Below are 19565 nucleotides of genomic sequence, written 5' to 3' on the forward strand. Positions count from 1 at the left end.
AGAGACAAGGGTGTCTCCTATTCCCTCGGGGCATCGACTCCACCAAAAGCCTGGTTACTTCAGTACGAAGCCGGCTTGTGGAGGAACCACAACAGTGTCGGGGCTCCTGGGTCAGACAGCTTAGTCAGCACCTACTGCCCTCTGCCTTCTCCCAGGATGTGATGCCGGGAGACCCCCACTGTCCTGACTGCAGCCACTTGGGCCAGACCAGGCAGGACACCAGGATTTTCTCCCCCACACGTTCTACTTCCCTTGCTTTCCTCTTTTCCCAGTGGCTTTGTTTTCTGGGTACTCATGACCAATATGGCAAAGCTCCCTGCAGGGTGCCCACGTTGGAGTACCCTGACCGTTCAGTGAGAGTCATAAGCTGCAAGCCAGGCACACAGGTGAGGAAAGCTCTGGTCCACACTATCTCTCAAGTCACTGGACACTACATTCTGCAACCTCATCTATCTGAAGCAATTCCAGAACCTTCTGACCAGTCTCAACCTGCTCTGGCTGCTCCCGGACAGGCTGTCCTGGGTCCTCCTTATCCTCCGGAGCTGGCGCTCGGGCTCCCGCATACACATCTTCCTCCCTGGTTCCTGCCCTCGTTCATAGGAGCATATCCTCCACTGGCTTTGTGAGAGAGGAGATATGGAGGCAGGATTTTCTGGATGTTACACATCAGAAACGGAACAGAACTCCTCCCTCAGATGAGCCTGGGTGTGGGGCTTGCAGTGAGCGGCCGTCAGGCCCTTCAGGCCCTGGGAGCCTGGCCCTTGGCAGTGGCTTTCTCGCTCCCCAGCTGTGGCTGAGAACAGTGCAGCCTATTTTCTCCCTCTCTGGGAGCTACAGGTCCCCTTTTCCCTGCGTTCAGAAGTCTCAGGATGACACATCCCAGCGTGCCCTCCCCCACCAGCCACGAGTGCTCTGGGCCCCCACCGTCTCCTGAAGCCACCAGACCAACCACAGATGCCCCCACCCCTCCTGCCTTCATTTGGCCTTCTGCTCTCCTGCTCACATATAGCCTCCCAATGTTCTAAGTTTTCTGTTGAGAGCTTCACTTTACTTTCAGTGTTTTTAACTTCCAAAAGGTCATGTGTTTCCTCTTTGAAGCATTTTTTAAAGTAACACATCCTCCTTTGTCTCTGAAGACATTCGTGTACAATTCCTCGAAGGTTTCTGCCCACTTGTGCTGTTGTCGCCCTCAGGGCCTGATAGTCTTGGGGCTCTGCTTCAAGGTGGAGAGGGCTCTCTGGGTCCCACTGGGGACATGCCTGGTGGTCTGGGAGGCCTCCTGTGTCAGATTCGGTGACGGGACAACACCCAGAGGGTGTTGTGGTGGGTGAGGGGAGGGAAGGGTGGGCTGGGGGTGTGGGCAGATCTTAGGCATCCCTGGCTACTGCCTCTGTGTTGGTTCCAGTGTTTCTGTCTGGGGACCCCCTGTGGGCCTGACATGGAGCCCAACATCCTAGGTCCCTAACAAGTTCCTGGGGAGGCATTGCTAGCATGGGGCCTGCTCTTTGGGACTTAGGCTCTAAAAGAATGACCTTGGTTTTGTTCCCTCTTTCCATCGTTGATGGGGAAGAGGCCTCTGCCTCCTGCATGGTGCTAGGTGGAAGATCCGGGAGTCAAGACCTCTTACTATACCCTCCGCAGGGCCCTCACCCTCCCACCCCCAGGGTTTAGGGGGCTCCTGGCTCCACCGCTGCCCATCCTCCAGCCACCCACCCACCACCTTTCCCGATTCCCAGTTTGCTGCAGGAGCCTCCATTGGTTTATGTCTCCCTTAAAAATGAAGAAACAAAACCCTCCAACCTCCTAGAGTGTGCCCGCTGGCCTCAGGCGCTTTGAGAAAGACTTACCCCAGGTCAGACCGAAGGGAAAAGCAAACAGGACAGGGAGGGGGCTGCATCCAAGATCCCCTACATGTGGAGGACAAGTTCCAGGCAGGACTTGGCATAGCGGAGGGAGACGAGGTGGCTAGCACCCTGTCCCCCCATGGGAATAAGAGGACCCACATGAAAAGGATGTCGGGAGGGTCTTCACTCAGGAAGAGCAACTCAGGAATGCAGGAGGGAAATGTCAAGGAAACAGCCACCTTGCCCTCCAACTCGGATGGCCCAGTGACCTTGCCAGAACTAGGCCAGGAAGGGACGGGCAGGAGCACCTCTCCAGAGCACCCCACCCCCACCGCCCCAGCCTGGCTTCTTCACGGCCCTCTCCCTGCACAGTGACCCTGGGCAAGCTGGCCCAGCTTGCCCAGACACTCCCACCTTTGCTGGGGCCACTTTTCCTGGGCTGGCAGGGCAGTTCCAGCACAGGGCTGGTGGGAACAGCAGTGCTCAGGGGCTGTTACCCTCGTTTACAGGGCTGCAGGGTATGGAGGAAGCCTGTATTGGAAAAGGCAGCTTTCCATCTGCGCTCACCCTATGCTGCAGCCGGCCTCTGTGCGCAGGCTCTTTCTGTGAAAGGTACTTAGACCCGTGAAAGATGGTCCCCATTTCCACGGACTGCTGGATCGCTTCATGATTAATGGGACCCGTATAAACCGAAAAATGGCATTAATCTGTGTGAGGGGGGCTGCAAAGAGTTCAGCTACTTGCTTCCGTGTTGCTGGAGTCACTTCCTGCCATGACCTGTAGCCCACAGGGTGCTCAGCCCCGGGGCCTCCTGGGGGCCCCTGCCCATGAGATGGCAGACAGATGCAGGGGTGAGGGGCCTACCTGCCACCTCCTTGGATGAAGGCAGACCCGCAACAGCCTCCAGGTTGGCAGGGACCGGGCCGCCACGCTCCAGGGCGCGCACAAGCTCCCGTAGCTGCTCGCACTCCTCCTGCAGCCGGGCCTGGTCCTCGCGGAGCCGCTGCTTTGCCACGCTGGCCGGGTTCATGCTCATGTGCAGCACTTTGGTTCTGCTCTGGTCGTAGTTGCCCTGCAGGACCACAGGGCAGGTCAGCAGGGCCTGGACCGAAGCTGTGAGGCTTTTGTGACGGACGGGGGTGCCTTAACACCTGAGCATAAGGCCAGGGACTGTTACCCCCTCCCCAGACCTCTGTGCCCTGATCAATAAGGAGATGGTGCCATCACTCTCCTCAAGGAGTGGTAAGGAATGGCTAGGGGAGAAAACCTGGAAAAACCCACTAGAAGGCCCTTCAGAATGCTGCAGGTGCTTGGGACACACAAATCCCTCTGTCATCTTACACAACAATTGTAGAAATAAACCATGTGGAACATCTTCAAAGCACTATACTTTCAAACATTACTGTCCAATATTCTCATGGCTGGGGGCCCTTGCTCCCAACGCTCTGCTGCTCAAGGTCCACAGATTTAAGATACAACACAAAACTTAGAGAAAGATTGTTTAGAGAGTTCAGAGTCCCCCCAGGGCAATGCCCCATGTCCCCATAAGGACTACTGCAAGGGCCCTGGCTGCCAATGACTTACCACTGTGGACATTGACCTTGCTCACCTAGTGAACCTACCTGCAAATGCAACCACTTGTGTCTATTTTAAACTAAACACATGTTCACATGGATGCCCACCTCCATACCTGGTTATTGATCTAGCATCCACATGCAGCAGGTAAGTACAGGCCCTTGTGCCTCTGGTTTCAGCTCTCCACTTCCTGCTACTGAGGTCAGCCCCAGTCCCATTTTGAGGCATTGTTCCAAGCATGTGAAGGTGATTCTCTCACACTAGGGAGTCCACTGTAGGCCCTGACCTGGTTGGTGAATGATGTTGAAATTATGTACACTATCAATGTTCACTGTGCACTGTCAGATGCAGTGGGTCTTGACAAAGGCACAGTCATGTGTCCTGGCCCTGGCTCCATTCTCACCACCTCCATAGTTTTGGTTTTTCCAGAATATCATTAGCTGGAGTCTTCTCAAATGGGCTTCTTTCACTTAGCACTATCCACTAAAGGCTCCAACATATCCAACACGTGGCTCACTAGCTCATTTCTTTTTAGTGCTAACATTCCCTCATACAGACGCACCAGTTTGTGGGTCTGTTCACTTCTGAGGGACACCTTGGCTGCTTCCAGTTTGGGCAATTATGGATAAAACTGGGGAAAAGGGCCATCTGTCCCAGGGAAACAAGGTCAGCTCTGCAGTGCTGCCAGAGACCAAGTGAGGCCCGACATCTATGCAGTGCTCAGCAGGTATGTGGGGAATGACCCAAAATGTCAGACTGACCCAGGGCCCTGACAAGTCATGTAGCCTGTGGCAGGCGAGCACAGAGGCGGGACAACCTGGCAGATGCCACGATGCATGACAGTCTGCAGCAGTGATGACCAGTAAATGGTGTGGGGTCAACGGGATGCCCAGATCACCAAGACCACACACACACACACCCCAATGCCTAAGGGATGGCAAATTTACAAGCAAAGGTAAAACCACAAACAGTGTTAGAAGAAAATATAAGAGAACATCATGTCCTTGGGGCAGACAGAAGTTCCTAAAGCAGGTTCCAAGGTGTTGGCCAAATATGAACACATCACCACGCTGGACTCAGAGAAAATAAGACCTTCCATTCGTGGAGAGTGAAAAGGCACCTGGCAGAGGGGGACATTTAAAATATGAAACCTGACGTGGGACTCATGCCCAGGATACATAAAGAACTCACACAAACAAACAAGACAAAATCAGGATAAATCAATTTTTAAAATGGGCAAAAAATGTGAACACTTCATAGAAGTGTCTAAAAAGCCAACAAAGCAGGAAACAAAGCTCAAATTAATCGTCAGAGGGATGCCAATATAAACAGCAGTGAGATACTCGTGTTCTTCCTGAAACGCCCTGCCAACACCCAACAGATAGAAGACACCGGGCATCAAGGGTAGAGCGTGGCCAGAGCTCGTACTGCTGAGAGCAGGAGCTGGCATGGCTGCCTTGAGAAACCCACTCGGTAGTGTGTCTTCTTGGGGAGAGTATGTGCATCCTATGGCCAGTGACCTGGAGTCTTATACAAACGTCCACCGGGAATCAGCACTGTCCACGGCCCACAGCACACCCCACAGTTCAGACCCATCGAACACTGTGTGTGGTCCCCACTTGGAAGACCACACGTCCATGGGAATGCACATCTGCAGGCACAAAACACATGACAAGTTTGACACAATGGAGCACACGCTGTAGTAGCACATCCCACAGAAGCAGGCCACACTGCTCTTTGCCTCGGAGGTCACGGGGTCCACTTGGGGCTGGGGCCAAACGAGGACTCTGAGGTGTTCGTGATGCTGTTCCCTGCTCTGGACGCTGGTTACTAGCATGGCCTGTTAAGGAAAACTCACTTCTGGTGTCCTGCCCTCTGGCTGTGATGGAAAGGTGCATCTGCATATAGGACTCTCCAGACACTCACAGAGAAGTAATACTCAATTCTACTGAGATTCACTCATGTCCAGGAGGGAGGACAGGTACCTGTGCACACACGAGAACACATACGCATGTATGTGCAGACAGGTGTGCACTCATATGAACACACGTGTGCACCTAGATACATGTAAAACCCACATCTGCGTACACGAATGCAGACACGTGTATACACACATGCTCACAGGACACAGGCACACCCAGTACATACACAGATATACACATGTATGTCGACAGACACACATACACACACGTACATACACAGATGGTCACATAATGTACAGACTTAGATACACACGTATGAAGGTCAGAGAACCCCAAGGGGAAGGGGGGCTGGAGACCCTTGCCCTGGTGTTGCTGGGCCTCCCCCACCTGTGGGGTCTGAGACCTCAATGACCCCGTGCCAGTCTCGGGGTGGGGTCCTACCTCTTGTCCCTCGTGTTCTCGGATCTGATGAGAGCAGCCCCAGTTTGTGGACAAGCATGGAGGCTGTCTGAACAACTTGCTCCTCCTCAAGCAAGTAGAGGCAGAGTAGGAGCAGGTCAGAGCCCCCCACTCCCCCCAACCCCGCCCCCCACCCCCTGCTCAGGAAGCTTTCCTGACACCCCGTGTCCTTCATGGAGAAGATGACTACTGAGGACTCAGGCATCAGGAGACATCCCACCTGGAAGACACTGCTGCCTCTGTGATTGGGAGGCATGTTTGCGGGGTCATAGCAAGGACCACACATCTCTGGATGTCACTCTATGGCCTCCCTGACAAGGATGGGGCCACCACAGGGCAAGGGAGAGAGTGGGACGTCTCAAAGGCCTCAGGGTCTGCCAGTGCAGAGAACAGCCACTATGTTGAGGAAGGCCCAGGATCCACTGGGGCAGGCCTGGGGTCTCCCTCCTGCCAGGTGCCTTGGGAGGCCAGTGTCCCCTGCGCAGACGAGCAGGAGGCTGTTGGCCTGAGACTCCAGCCCATCTCCGTAAGGGGGAACCCCAGGCCAGTGGAACAACCACAGCCCATATTCCTTTCCACTCGATACGCAGTGATGTGCCCTCTTCTCTCCAACAATCCCATCTCCCACTACCTTTGTGACTCCTGCCCACATGTTTCTCTTGTCACTTCCAAGGAGAATGGATTGGGCGGGGGGGGCAGTCCTTACTCAGGTCATCCCACTCCCTCAGGAAGGAGGCTGGCTGTGGATACATTAAGTGTGACAGGACCAGTGTGGGAGCTTGGGCTACCATGGGTGAGATCCTGCCGTGTTACTGAAGCATACCACAGCCTGGGGAGGGGCCAGCTGCCAGCTCAGAACCCCTGAGTGTGCCTTGAAAGGGGAGGAAAAAGGGGATGGGGAAGGAGCAGCAGGAAAGTAAAATACCTTCCTGGTAATGGGCACAGGGGAAGGTGGCCCACAAGGGGACAGGGGAGAGAGCGGGGAGGAGAGATGCCGGCTTTAGCCAGAGCTGCAGGTCAGCAGCCATGACCCCACTGGCCCCTGTCCTCTGGCGTCACCTTGAAGAGAGGGCAGGAGCAAGAGAGACAGAAGAGAGAGAAAGGGAGAGAGAGACAGAGAAGCCACCTGCAGTCAGTGGAAGGCGGGGGTGGCTGCCCTGAGGAGCCTGCTGGGGAAGGCTCAGGGCTCCTTACTGGTTTTTGAGGACCCTGTAAAAACCTCAAGGGATATAGAGACATCCTGTAGCTCCAGCTGAATCACAGACTCTGGGGCTGGATTACTCCCTCCAATTTTAACAGTCTAAGAAAGATAACCGAGTGTGTGAAATCCATCTGCCCCATGCAGCCGGGCAGAGGCCCGGTGGCAGCAGACGGGCTGGCAGCTTGCTTCCTGGGCCTCTGTGGGCTGGGGGCAAGGGGCACACATGGAGGGAGTGCAAGGGCCAGGGAGCAGATGCAGCAGGATTCACGGTCACATGCCTCCACCCACCAGCCTGCTTCGCATCTGTGCTGGGCACTCAGGAAAGAGCTGTGAGCCACGCCAAAACACAGACCCGACTCTCACCACTCACGTGTCCCCAAATGCCACTCTTCCTTCAACCATTCAAAAATATAAGCACAAAGACAGGTCGGGCCTGGGCCCCCTGCTTCCCTTGGCCAGAGCAGACACTCTCCTGGGCCCCAGACAGGATGCTATCACCGACACACTGGGGGGCCACGCAGGGAAGCAGGTGCAGGGTGAGTCAGGAGACCTGCGCCTGGACAGCAAGGATCCTGTCATGGAGATGCCAAATCCACATGGGCAGGATGGAGAACCGCTGTTCCCTCCTAGGATCACAGGTTAACGAGTGGCCTGTTTTCTAGGGGGAGGTCTTCCCCTTGATGGGGAACTGAAGGTACAGAAAATGTGTGCAAGGGGGTTTCAGGGGCCCAGCAGGGCTTAGCCAGATGAGAGCAGATAGGGAGGAACCCAAGCGGGGAAATTCTTACAGGCTGGATGAGGGTCTGATGAGTCGGATAAATGACTGCAATCCACAGGGTCAACTTGAGCAGTCCAGGGGTAGCAAGGCCTCCACCCCTGGTGTTTACCATGAGGATGGCTCTGTGGGGTGGGTGCCCAAGCCCATTAGGCTATAGCAAGTTATCTCCCCAGTTTGGGGATGAGCTACAAAAGCTCCTGCTCCACACAAGTCTGACCACAGAGAGCAGGATCATTACCTGCCCTGGACGGTGATCACTGGTCAGCCACTGTGTCCTAGCTGGGATAACCTCTGACCTGGCCCTCCCTGAGAAGCCCGGAAAGGCTGACTGAAGAGCACAGTGACTAAGACCATTGCCATGTGGGAACACAGATTCCCCCATGGCCTGGACTTCACCTCAAGTGGGGCATCTGTGTCACAGGGAGGGCACCCGCAGGTACCTGCGGCCAGCGCCAGGGTGAATTTTGCTGCTGGCCATACCACTCACCACAGTCTTGAGATGCCTCACCTGGGAAATATGGGTAACGCACCCCTCACAAACGTCGAGGACCGACAGAGTGACATATGTTGAAGTCCCCTGTAGACTTAAGTTCTGTGCTGATGTGAACTATTTCTTCAGTGTGGGGGCAGTGGCTGAAGCACATAAACACTGGACAAAGGAGAGAGTAGGTCTCTGGGGCATCTCAGGAGAGAGGCCACCTGTGAGCTGATGTGGGGGCTGCAGTTGGACTCCCAGGGCGTGGGTGGGACTGGCCTCTGCCCATTCCCTCCATCCTGTGTGGAGCTGTGAAGACCTAGTGGGATAGATTGGGCCACATCCCTGACTCTGCTAGAGAATGACAGCCCAGGGAGCTGGGAGGCCTTGCTGAGAGGCCTTGCTGAGGGGGCCTGGGGCAGGGATGGGGGCTGCCGCCCACACCCCCAGGTTCGTCCCTGCACTGTGACGGGTCTACAGAGGCTGGGGACGGCCCAGCACAGCCATCCATCCACTGTCCAGCCTGCCCCCAGTACTGCTTGGCTGGGGAGGGGGGCAGGCAGCATGGAGCCTGCCAGCTCTGGGTGTTAGGGAGCAAGCATCCCAACCAGGCAGAAATCAGGCTGTGAGGATGTCACGTGCCCTGTGAGTGCAGCCTATGGCAAATCAATCCTGGGCATCTGAGCCCACCTGGCTTCTTTCCTCTTCATGGTCAAACTGACAAGTGAGACTGAAGGCACAGTCTGCTGGCGCCATTCTGACTATGCTCTGTTTCTGCCTGAGGATTAGCATCCAACGCTGGTGCTCCATTTCTGGGACCAACGCGAGGACATGACAGAAACGCACCCACGGGCATAACCGGCTCCTTCTTCCCACAGTTGGGGGCAGGCTGCTCCTCGGGAGATGTTCCCAAGTGTGAAGATCCACTGTGGGCCTGGTCCCCTCTCCAGACAAGCAGCCGCAGCAGGAAGGTTCTGGATTGTGTCTGGGGCCCATTGCTCCCTGAATCCTCCCTGTGCAGCCCCCTCAGCCTGTAGGTGTGCACATCCAGCCTGCCCTCTTCTGACATACCAGAGACTGCATGCAGACACCGACAGAGCCTCCCTGGCTCTTCCAGCCTCCTGGTGGGTCCACCTGGTGATAGCTGGAGATAGTGCCCAGAGAAGAGTAGCACAGACTCACTCAGATGCCACAAGAACAAGGTGGCTGCTGTTTTAAGCCACTAAGCTTTGGGGGTGTTTGTAACAAAGCAACAGGGAACTGATGCTGCCTCTGGAGGAGGCTACGAGGGGAACAAGATGGGCAGCCTGGCCCCCATCAGGTGGGTGGCAGTCTCCTCGGAAGGCCCCGGGGCCATGTCTCTGGGATTCTGCCAAGGGGTTACGTTCCCACCTGGTCACCACAGTAACAGTGGGAGGACCCACAGCCAGTTGGGGCAAAGGGCAGGTGCCAGCCCTAGGCGGGTAGCCCCAGGCCCTCCCACTGTTGTGGGGGTCAGGACCCACATCCTAGCACAAGGGACAAGGTGCTGCCCATGCAGAAGCCCTGGGTCAAGGTGCAGGCCCTGCTCTGCCCGACTTGTGATCACGCTCCATCCCTTACAAAACCCTCATTTTGGGGAAAGAGGTAGACAGCAGGTCAGGGGACAGAGGCCTGGGGCCCTGAGGCCTGAGGCAGGCGAGGCTCCTTCCCTTGGGCCAACTGGTCCCAGGAGAGGACTGGTGGGTCACTGTTATGTTTTCTGGAGACGGTTACTGTGTGGGCCAGCAATCCTTTTCTGCAAATGGGCAGAAAGCAAATACTTAGGTTTGTGGGCCACCCAGCCTCTGTTGCCACCATTGAACGGGGTCAAATACAGATAAACGTAAACAGATGGGCATCACTAGGTTTGCCAAAACCAGTAGCCAGCTGAACCTAGCTCTGGTTTGCTGACCTTGGGTGGGAAGAATCTGAGGGGGAAAGTAGGAGGAGGAGAAGGAAAAGGAGGAGGAGGAGGAAGGTCCTCCCATGGGGATGAGCTGTGTGATGTGTGGCAGGCGGCACCAAGGCCAGTCTGGAAGCCAGCTTCCAGGGTGCCAGGTGCCAGGGTGGAGGAGAAGTAGCCCAAGCCCCTTCCTGTCCCCAACCCGCTGAGCCAAGCCGAAGCACACGGAAAACAATGGTGAGCAGACAGCGCTGGCAAGGATGGAAGATGGAAATAAGCGTCCACGGACTGGAGGACAGCATGTGACAATGACCGTGCCCCAGCTGGTGTACACGTGCCCTTTGTCTCCATCACTCCCATCCCAGCTGCTTCTAACATTCACATGGCATTGCAAGGGACTCTGAATAATCCTGAATAAGCCAGCAGTCTTGCAGAGGAGGATGGTAGGAAGACCCACCCACTCATACTACAAGGTGCTGGCGACCAAGGCAGAGTGGTCCTGGTCCTTGGACAGATAGTGAAGTCACCCAAGGAGACCCTTGTGTTGTGTCTACAGCCAAAGATTTTCTGCCAGGTGCCAAGACCACTCAGTAGGGAAGAGTCCTTTGGTATGCAGGGCTGGCATCATTGGACATCCACAGCAGAAGTGTGCAGCTGGACCCCTACCTCACACCATATGTAAAAATGGACTCAAACATGTAAGAGTATGAGCTAAAACTACAAGTCTCAGAAGAAAATGTGAGTGCAGGCCTCCAAGACACTGGATTTGGCCACACATTCTTGGATAGGATGCTAAAAACAAAGAAAAAAAGAAAATGTATAAAGCAAATGTCATCACAGTGAAAACCTTTGTGCTTCAAAGGATAGCATCAAGAAGAGGGAAAGATAACAGGAGAATGGGAGAAAACATCTGTGAGTTGCACATCTAGTATACACTAGTACCCAGAACGGTGACTTGGTAGTGACAAGACCCAGATAACAGATTCAAAGATAGGCAGGGATCTGGCTACACACTCCAGCAAGGAAGAGACAAAAACTAGTAAGTCTGATAAGATGCCCAAAGCTGATGTCCTCACTCATCAGGGAAATGAAAACCAAAGTCCCCACCAGGTAACGAATGTTGGCATGGGCGGAGAGGACGAAGAGCCCCCGTGGACGGCTGGTGTGGACATAAAATGGTGCAGCCACCATGGTAACAGCCTCCACCTCCACGAGAAATAAAATCTGTGCCCACGAAGAAACGTTCACAGCAGCATTATTCCTAACAGAGCAAAGGCGGAAAGAACTCAGACATCCATCGGCTGGTAAGTGAGTGAACAAATGTGATGAGTCCACACAGTGGCACCCATAACAACACACATGGTCCCTGGACACATGATGCTCAGTAAGAGAAGCCCCCCACAGAGAAACACATACAACAGGAACCCCCAGACAGATGGCATGTTGACCGGTGGCTGTCACAGGGCAGGAGACAGAGGAGTGGCAGTGGAGGGCCTGGGACGGGTTTCTGAGCTGCTGAAAGTGGTATGCTATCAGTGAGTACAGCAAAACCACCAAATTGCTCATTTTGAACAGCTTAAGTATGTAGTTTGTAAATTGTATTCCCATAAAGCTGTTTCAAAAAAGAAGAAAGGAAAGCGCTAGGATGGAGAGCTGGAACCCAGAAGGGAGAGCAGGTCTGGGCTGGGTAAAGGAACGTGTGCTGGGTGCAGTGCAGGCCCCACGGTGTGCCTGTTTCCTGTTGAGCCTGCCAGGAGGCCGCCCAACTTCCACGCCAGCCTGCAGCCAGCTGGAGGAGTGGGGGGAGCACCCCTCTCTGGCCGGGCATCCCTCAGCTGTCCAGCCAGGTCCGGACCCTGATGGCAGCAACCACAGGCTGTCCATCCCCAGGGCCTCAGGATGCACCCCTGCCTGGCTGCCAGGCCGCAACACCTCAGCCTCCGGGCACTTCCACGCCTCCGTGGCTGGTCAGACACCCTTGAGTGATGCTCCCAGAACTCATGTTCTCATACCAGATCCTGTGTACAGCCTCCCCCCCCCCCCCCCCCCCCGCCAAGAGCTATGCTCTCAGGGCTCCTGCAGTCTCCACAGCTGCCTGGACGTGCTACCCCGAGACCCTACACACTGCCAGGCCCCCATCCTGAGGGCGTAGCTCTGCTGTCTGGTTCTGCTGACTGCCCTCCCTAAAGATATCCAGCAGGAGCCAGGCCACTCTGCTCAGGCCTGTTTCATCTGGGTCTTTGGCACACATCTGCTTGGGGTACCTGGCACATGCAGACCAGGGCTGAGACCGCATGGTGGGGCACAGGGCAGCCTGGGTCCTAGCAGAATTTTAGGAGTTGCTTCTTAGCCACACTCCCCTGCTGCTCAACTGGCCAGGTGCTGGAGCATTCACAGTGAGACCTGGTCAGTCAGGAGGAAGCTGGGACGGGGGTGCACAGGCTGAGTACCTGAGATAAAGTGTCAATGCCTTAAGGCCTAGGCTTGCTCTAAGTGCCTACTACTTGGAACCTTCCACACTGGGCTCAGAAAGCCAAGGGCTGGAAGACGTAAGGGGAAATGAAGCTGGCTGGTACAGGTGGGATCCCCCACTGGGAGTCTGTGTGGAATTGGGGAGCACAGAGACCAGGTGGCCAGGTGCTGTCTTCCCAGGAGCCAGAGTGGACTGGCTTCCATGGCAGCCACCCATAGGCCCAGCCAAACTAGACATGGGTACCATGGTCATCCTAGGATATTATGCAGCCCCCATCCTTCTCCGCACCCCCCCACACCCTAACAGAGCACCCACTGGGCAGGTAGGGCCGACCCATGTGTCAGGACCATGTGGCTGGGCAGCGTGCCCATAGGGCTCTGCCTGCTACACCGCCCCCTCTTGGTACAAGGAGGTCATCCTTCTGCTTCTATGTGGGCAGTGTGGTTTGTTGGACACCAGGGAGGCCCGGAGTGAGTTCCACAGATGCTCCCAGCAGGCGGGGGCCCCCTGAGGAAGGACAAGGCTTCATTGCGTCCCCCAGACCAGTGAAGGGAAGCCGGTGCCTCACCCACAGTGCCTGCCCCATAAGGACCCACTGAGAGGAGTCAGTGATCCCGCAGCACCAAGGGCTGCTCCTGAGCTCCCGCCCCTCTTAGGGCTGCACGTATCGCACAACACGCCACGCCTTGTGTAACCACTTTGTTGCTGGCCTCTTGCCCAGGGGTGAGGGCAGGCTCCTGGGTGTGGCAGAGGAGCGCCTGTTGAATGGTCCTAATCACTAATATCTAAGCCAGGAGCTGTCCCCATGAGCAGGAACACCGTGCCATCGGGAGCTGGCACGTCTGATGTGCAGACAGAGCGGACAACTCTGCTGAAATCTGCTGCGAGGTGGTGGCTCTGAGGAAGAAAGGGTTAATGGCTGTAATCTACTAACAATTTGTCGCCTTGTTTGATTCACAGCTGAGATACTGGCGGTACTGACAAGAATCTCAAAAGGAAAAGTTTTGGGCTTCCATAGACGTGATGCTGCAATTCCTGACCACACGTGCCTGTGTCACTCACAGCGGGAGCTGGTGCTTCTGCTGAAGAATGACCTAGTCGAGGCAAAAGTTCAGGGCCAGGCATGGGGTGGCCAGAGCCACGGTGGGCATCTGCCCCCCGTTTCTCGGAAGACCAGCAGTGCGTCAGATGAGGCTGGGCCACAGTGTGTGCCCCACTCACCCCCCAGAGCCTGGAGACTCACGCCTCGGCTCCACAGCATGGATTCTCTTCTTTTGCCCTGACTCCATGCCAGCTTGGAAGAATGGCTGCTTCCCTCTGCGTCCAGGCCCACTGCACCAGCGTCCTAATCCCATAGGGAGGGGGGTGGCGGGCAGCAGCTGTGGCCCATCCACCCTCAACCTGAGCTAGCCCTTTCCCATCTGCAGAAGAAAGAGGGGCAGGAGCCGCCATCCCTGAGGACCTTCTGGGCCAGGTGCTCACAAGCCTGCACAGGGAGCAAAACCCTGGAGCCGCTGCACGTGCTGTGGATGGCCAGGTGAGGAACCGGCTGCCCCTTGGCCCATGGCCGAGAGGAAGGGAGCCTGTCACCCGGGCCTGACGTGCATACCGAGAGGCCCTGCTGGAAGAAGTGGAGACGCAGGGAGAATTAAACAGCACAAATAGGTGCTGGTCCTCATGCATATTTATAAATCATCTGGCCTCAAAGCTCAATCAATATCTCTCCCAACTGAAGGAAGCACAGCTTGGGTAGGAGAGTGGAGGGCCGCAGGGGTGCCCGCTGGGTCCAAGGTCAGGGCCAGGGCCAGACTTCCTAGATGGGGAACACAGCTCCCTACCCTGGCCCTGTATCTTCTGCTCCTTGCTGAGCCTCAGCCTGTAGGATGTGTTCTGAGCAGGCCCAGGGCTGGTGCTCCCTTTGCTCAGGAGCTATGTGACCTTGGGCAGGTCCCTCAGGTGCTGGTCTTTCGTCCCTCTGCCTCATGGGCAGTGGGAGAAAGCCAGGTTCTCACTGAGTGCTTAGGGAGCTCCCAGGGATGCTCCCTGGCTCTGAGGCCTTGGGCAGGCCTTGTCCCCCAGAGTAGGACCTCATGGGATGGTGTGCTAGCCACAGGTGAACAGTGTGGGAGCAGTAGCTGGGCTCACACAGAGCAGCACAGTCTGCCTGCCCCTGGCCCAACACGGCCAAGGAAGAGGCCTGGTCCCCATCTCCATTCCCCTTGTCCCCCAGGACAGAAGCTAGGCACTCAGCATTCCCTGTGGCCAAGGCTCCCTTGGAAAGCAAACACATGTATGTGACCTGCCACCTCTCAGCAGGCTGTCCTGATTGATGACAGGCGTTTGTGTGCACACTGTGTCCAGTGCCATGTGGCCAGCTCTGAAGGGACAACCCACTGCAGCCATGGAAGGGCCTGGGTCACCTGTCTAAGGCCCTGTGGCTCCAGAAACACAGCAGAGGGAAGACAAAGCCTGGGGGAATAGGACCTGCCCGGGCCGGTGCACACCAGAAAGGCCCTTCTCACACCACTCTCTAGGCGACCACAATGCCCGCCTCCAACCCAGTGCCAAGAGAATGCAATAGGACAGGTTTATCCATCTACAAGTAAGTGACAAAGGTGAGTAAGGCAGGCTATGGGATATGGCTGGCCAGGGGAAGACCATGAGGGACAGTGGGGCTCAGAGGGAACCCTCGTCCAGCCAGACTGGATGCTGGTCTTCCTTGGATGTCACACCCAGAGGGAGGTCACCGTGCTAAATCTCATGCCAGCCCCAGCTCAGAGACCACCCCATGGTGCTGGTCTGGAGCTCTGGCAGGGGGGTGTGAAGTTTCCAAGAAGCGGCAGGCAGGACTGGCAAGGAGGGCTCTGGTGGCCTTGGGCACTGGAGCAAGCTGCTACCTGAGGCTCCTATAGCATCCGGGAGGTGGGCCAAGACTGGGGTGGCTCCAGGGTTGCTCCAGGGGGAAGGGTAACATTGAGGGCATCACCACCGGCACATGAACACTTCCTTCCTCCTAGAGATGAGTGGCCAGATGAGGGGCCGAGTCACAGTGCCCAGCAGGGGTGTCCATCCCTCCCTCGTGCCCACACAACCAATAGCTTGGTCACAGGATTTAGAGGAAAAATGCTGCCATCCCAGGATGCAGGGATGGAGCTCCCGCAGCCCTGACCACAGAGGCCTGGCTTGGCTTGTTGGCTGGCCTCTCCTCTGGGTTCTAGAAGAAGCCCCAGGAGGTGGCACTTCCCTGTACTGGATCTGAGACGAAACCAAGTCATGCTCTCTCTGAGCCTCAGTTTGCTGGTCTACCAAATGGGGATGCTACTACTGCTCACTGACCCAAGTGTGCAGGGAGACATGTAAGCAGTCTTAAACCAAACCAGTTTTGCTGAGTACACAATTAGAGCCCACCAGGACCACCGGCGTGAAAACCAGAGTCAATTCTGACAGGTGTCACTCATGTCTGCCAGATGCAGCCCAGACCACCACTTCTCCAGAAGAACCCTTGGGCTGTCAAAATGCCACGTGTCCAAGGACCCAAAGCCTTCCCAGAGCCATTGGCAAACTGGGCAGGGGCAGAGGAGCAGTGGCACAGGATAGGGTCTCCCTGGTGGCCATCAGCACTGGCCTCATCCACTTTCCCTGTAAGGAGGCTCAGATGCCACAAGAATGTCAGAGCTGGAGGTCACATACTGGAATCCCTTCACACTTGGGACACCCATCTTGTACTACACATCCACACACTGTAGAGTGCTATGGGGTGTCCTCACGTTCTAGAGGGACTGCCCTTGTGGCCCTGCTCTGGTGCCTTCCCTGCCACGGTTGTTTGTGTAGAAACAAATGCTGACAAAACCGCTGCCCTTCTGAATTTGGGTTTCTACCATGGGTACCCGCGACTCCTGTCAACTCAACAGAAGATGGAGAGGTTTAGTGGCTGGACCTTGGGAGGGGAGAGAAAAGAGTGCTGGTGAGTTCTGCACAAATATGACAGGGTCCCCACCAGACAGACCTGTGTCTGAGCTGGGCACCAGGCAGCAGACCTTCGTGTCCTGCTGGCCTGAAGCTCTGCCAGCTACCAGGTAAGCGCCCTGGACATTCCGAGGCTGTGCTGTGTGGAGCTGAGGACTACAACTCAGGTCAGGAGGGGGAACAGGGCCAGGAGAATGCAGACGGCAGAGACCAGTCAGTGTGTCCACCCGTCTGTCTGCCATCCTCACCCTGCCACACAGGCCTGTGTGGCCTGCATGCTCTCATGACCCTGCATGCTGTCCCTGACTTGAGGCTCTATTCAGCAAACAGAGGACAGTTAGCATGGCAATTACAGCACATGGCATCACCCTGACTTCCAGAGTCCTCCCAAGGGGGACTGGTCCTGAGAGGTTCGTGAGCAGTCTACAGGGAGGTAGAAAAGACACAGTCTGCGTCAAGAGGGCTGGATGACAGCCATGCAGGCCCCCAGCCCAGTGCCCTCTGCCAGCACCCTTCTCCAGACCCTGGGCCTCTGCAGTCAGGTGCTGCCAAAAGGGGGCTGCCCTACAGGCCCCCCTCTTTGGGGGCAGTGGCATTGGCAAAATTCTGGGTGGGGAGCAGCAGATGTGGGTGAGTGGTCACTGACTGTGATGGACCCTGGCTCAGCTGCCCAGCAGACAAGCCCACCTCATGCTCTGGTCCACAGGCTGGGCCCTCCCAAAGCTTCATCACATCAGGGCAGGGACATCGAAGAGGCCAAGAGATGCCAGCCAGCCACCACCTGGGCACCCAGGCCTGTTTCCTGGGAGGACAGGGATGGACAGGCTTCCTTCTGCAGGCGCTCGTCCTGCAGGTCCAAAGGCTGCTGTTTCAGACACCCGTCCCCTTGCCATTCCACAACAATGTCACTGTGTAGGCGAGCCAGGTTCCCACATAGCTGGGCTGACAAACAGAAGCTCTTGAAGTCAGGCAGCGCTGGCTGCCCCGATCTTCCTATCACAGACAGCAAGCAGCAGCCACAACTAAAATCCCGCCGCCTGAGCTGGTAAGAGCAGCAGAGGCAGGACAAGCCGGCAGAAGAGGCACGCTGGGCCTCTGAGGGCAATGCAGCCCCAGCGCTCGCTGCCCTGGGCACTAAGCAGAGATGTCAGACGCTCTGCTTCTCTGCTCAAGGGCCCTGAATCACACGTATTGGGAAATGTTAAACAAAGGCATTCGGGTTTTTTTCATTGTGGTAAAACATGCATAAAATAAAATTAGCCATCTTAACCGTTCCTGTGTCCACTTAAGGGCACCAAGTGCATTCCTGCTGCTGGGCTGCCATCCCCCGATCTGGCTCCAGAACGTTCCGTCCCAGTAACATACTAACCCCACCTACTCCCCCAGCCCTGGCCCCACCATCTACTCTCTGTGTCTGTGGATCTGATGCCACTGAGACCTCGTGTGCATGGGGTCCCCATGTGGGTCCTTCTGCATCTGGCTTGGTGTCTACAAGGCCCACCCGTGTTGCAGCAGGTGCCAGAACTCCTTTTCTTTCTCACACTGAGTGATGCCCCGCCGTATGAACAGACCGCATGCTGTTGCCACTCACCCGTGATGGACCCCACAATGCTGCTGTGAACATGGGGCGTATGTGTCTGTTAGAGTCCCAGGAGCAGGACCGTGGGATCATGTGGTTAAACAAAGAAACTTTTTAAAATCAGCTACAGCATCTGTTGTGGGGCATCAACAAGTCCCCTCATGGGGTGGCTCTACTAGAATTCAGCACGTTTGACTTACTTCACTCAATCGGAGAAGGACAAACAGTGTATGTTCTCATTCATTTGGGGAATATAAATAATAGTGAAAGGGAATAGAAGGGAAGGGAGAAGAAATGTGTGGGAAATACCAGAAAGGGAGACAGAACATAAAGACTCCAAACTCTGGGAAACGAACTAGGGGTGGTGGAAGGGGAGGATGGCGGGGGGTGGGGGTGAATGGGTGACGGGCACTGAGGGGGACACTTGATGGGATGAGCACTGGGTGTTATTCTGTATGTTGGTAAATTGAACACCAATAAAAAATTAATTTATTAAAAAAATAGAATTCAGCACATTGTCTGTAAACCACCTCCACAAGACTCCCTTCCTAGAAGAGGAATTATGTAACTTCTTTGTTGGGCTGCTGAGAGGCTCAACTTCAACATGGCTCCAATGCCATGCCATTTGTGGTCTGTTTCATCCTGGCATCGTGTTATTAGCAGCCAGGAATTCTTTGTATGGTCCTGGGATCTTATCTAAAGGAAACATGTGATGGCACCTGGGTAGCTTGGTCGGTTGAGCGTCTGCCTTAGGCTCAGGTCATGATCTCAGGGTCCTGGGATAGGGTCCCATGTCAGGCTCCCTGCTCAGTGGGGGAGCCTACTTTTCCTCTCCTCCCTGCTCCTGCTCTCCCTCACTATCTCTGTCACTACCTCCATTTTCCTCTCTCAAATAAATAAATAAATATTTTTAAAAAATAAAAAAAGGGAATAAATGTGACTACAGAAAATAGTCAAGGTGATCCTCATGAACCAAAGAAGTTAAAATTCTCCAAGCAACCTTGGAGAATTCTTCAAATTCTTCCAGAACCTTCCGTGGAGAGTCCCAAGTACCCTGGGTCACTGGCATTCTTCCCTTAACTATTCCAGAACTTTCTGTGGAGAGTCCCAAAAATCCTGGAAGGCTGATGTTCCTTGTCCTCTGTGCCACAGGAGGAAACCACAAGCATGTGGTCCTGCCAGGTCCTTGAGTGGCTATTCCCCAAGTCCCTCCCAATGGTCTGCTCCCTTTTCTGCATGTCACCATCTGAATGCTTTCCTCAGGTATACACATGAGGAAAGTGTCTCATGTCAGTGTCTCCCCCGGCTGCCTCAGCCTCTACTGTCCGCCACGTTAGAGCAGCTGAGCAAGGTGGGCAGGCTCACAGAG

The 19565-nt window shown here is 55.5% G+C and overlaps 1 protein-coding gene across 4 annotated transcripts in view; it reads right to left on the minus strand.

Moving 5' to 3' along the window:
* MAD1L1 (mitotic arrest deficient 1 like 1) overlaps window positions 1-19565 on the minus strand; it is a 347835-nt gene that overhangs the window by 70043 nt on the left and 258227 nt on the right. For all 4 annotated transcript variants that reach the window (XM_055340060.1, XM_055340059.1, XM_055340058.1 and 1 more), the window contains one exon: window positions 2709-2916. In XM_055340060.1, the coding sequence (XP_055196035.1) occupies window positions 2709-2916 (208 nt within the window). The remainder of the gene's footprint in view (window positions 1-2708; window positions 2917-19565) is intronic.

The sequence above is a fragment of the Nyctereutes procyonoides genome, unplaced genomic scaffold (genome assembly GCF_905146905.1).
Source record: "Nyctereutes procyonoides isolate TBG_1078 unplaced genomic scaffold, NYPRO_anot_genome, whole genome shotgun sequence".
NCBI lineage: Eukaryota > Metazoa > Chordata > Mammalia > Carnivora > Canidae > Nyctereutes > Nyctereutes procyonoides.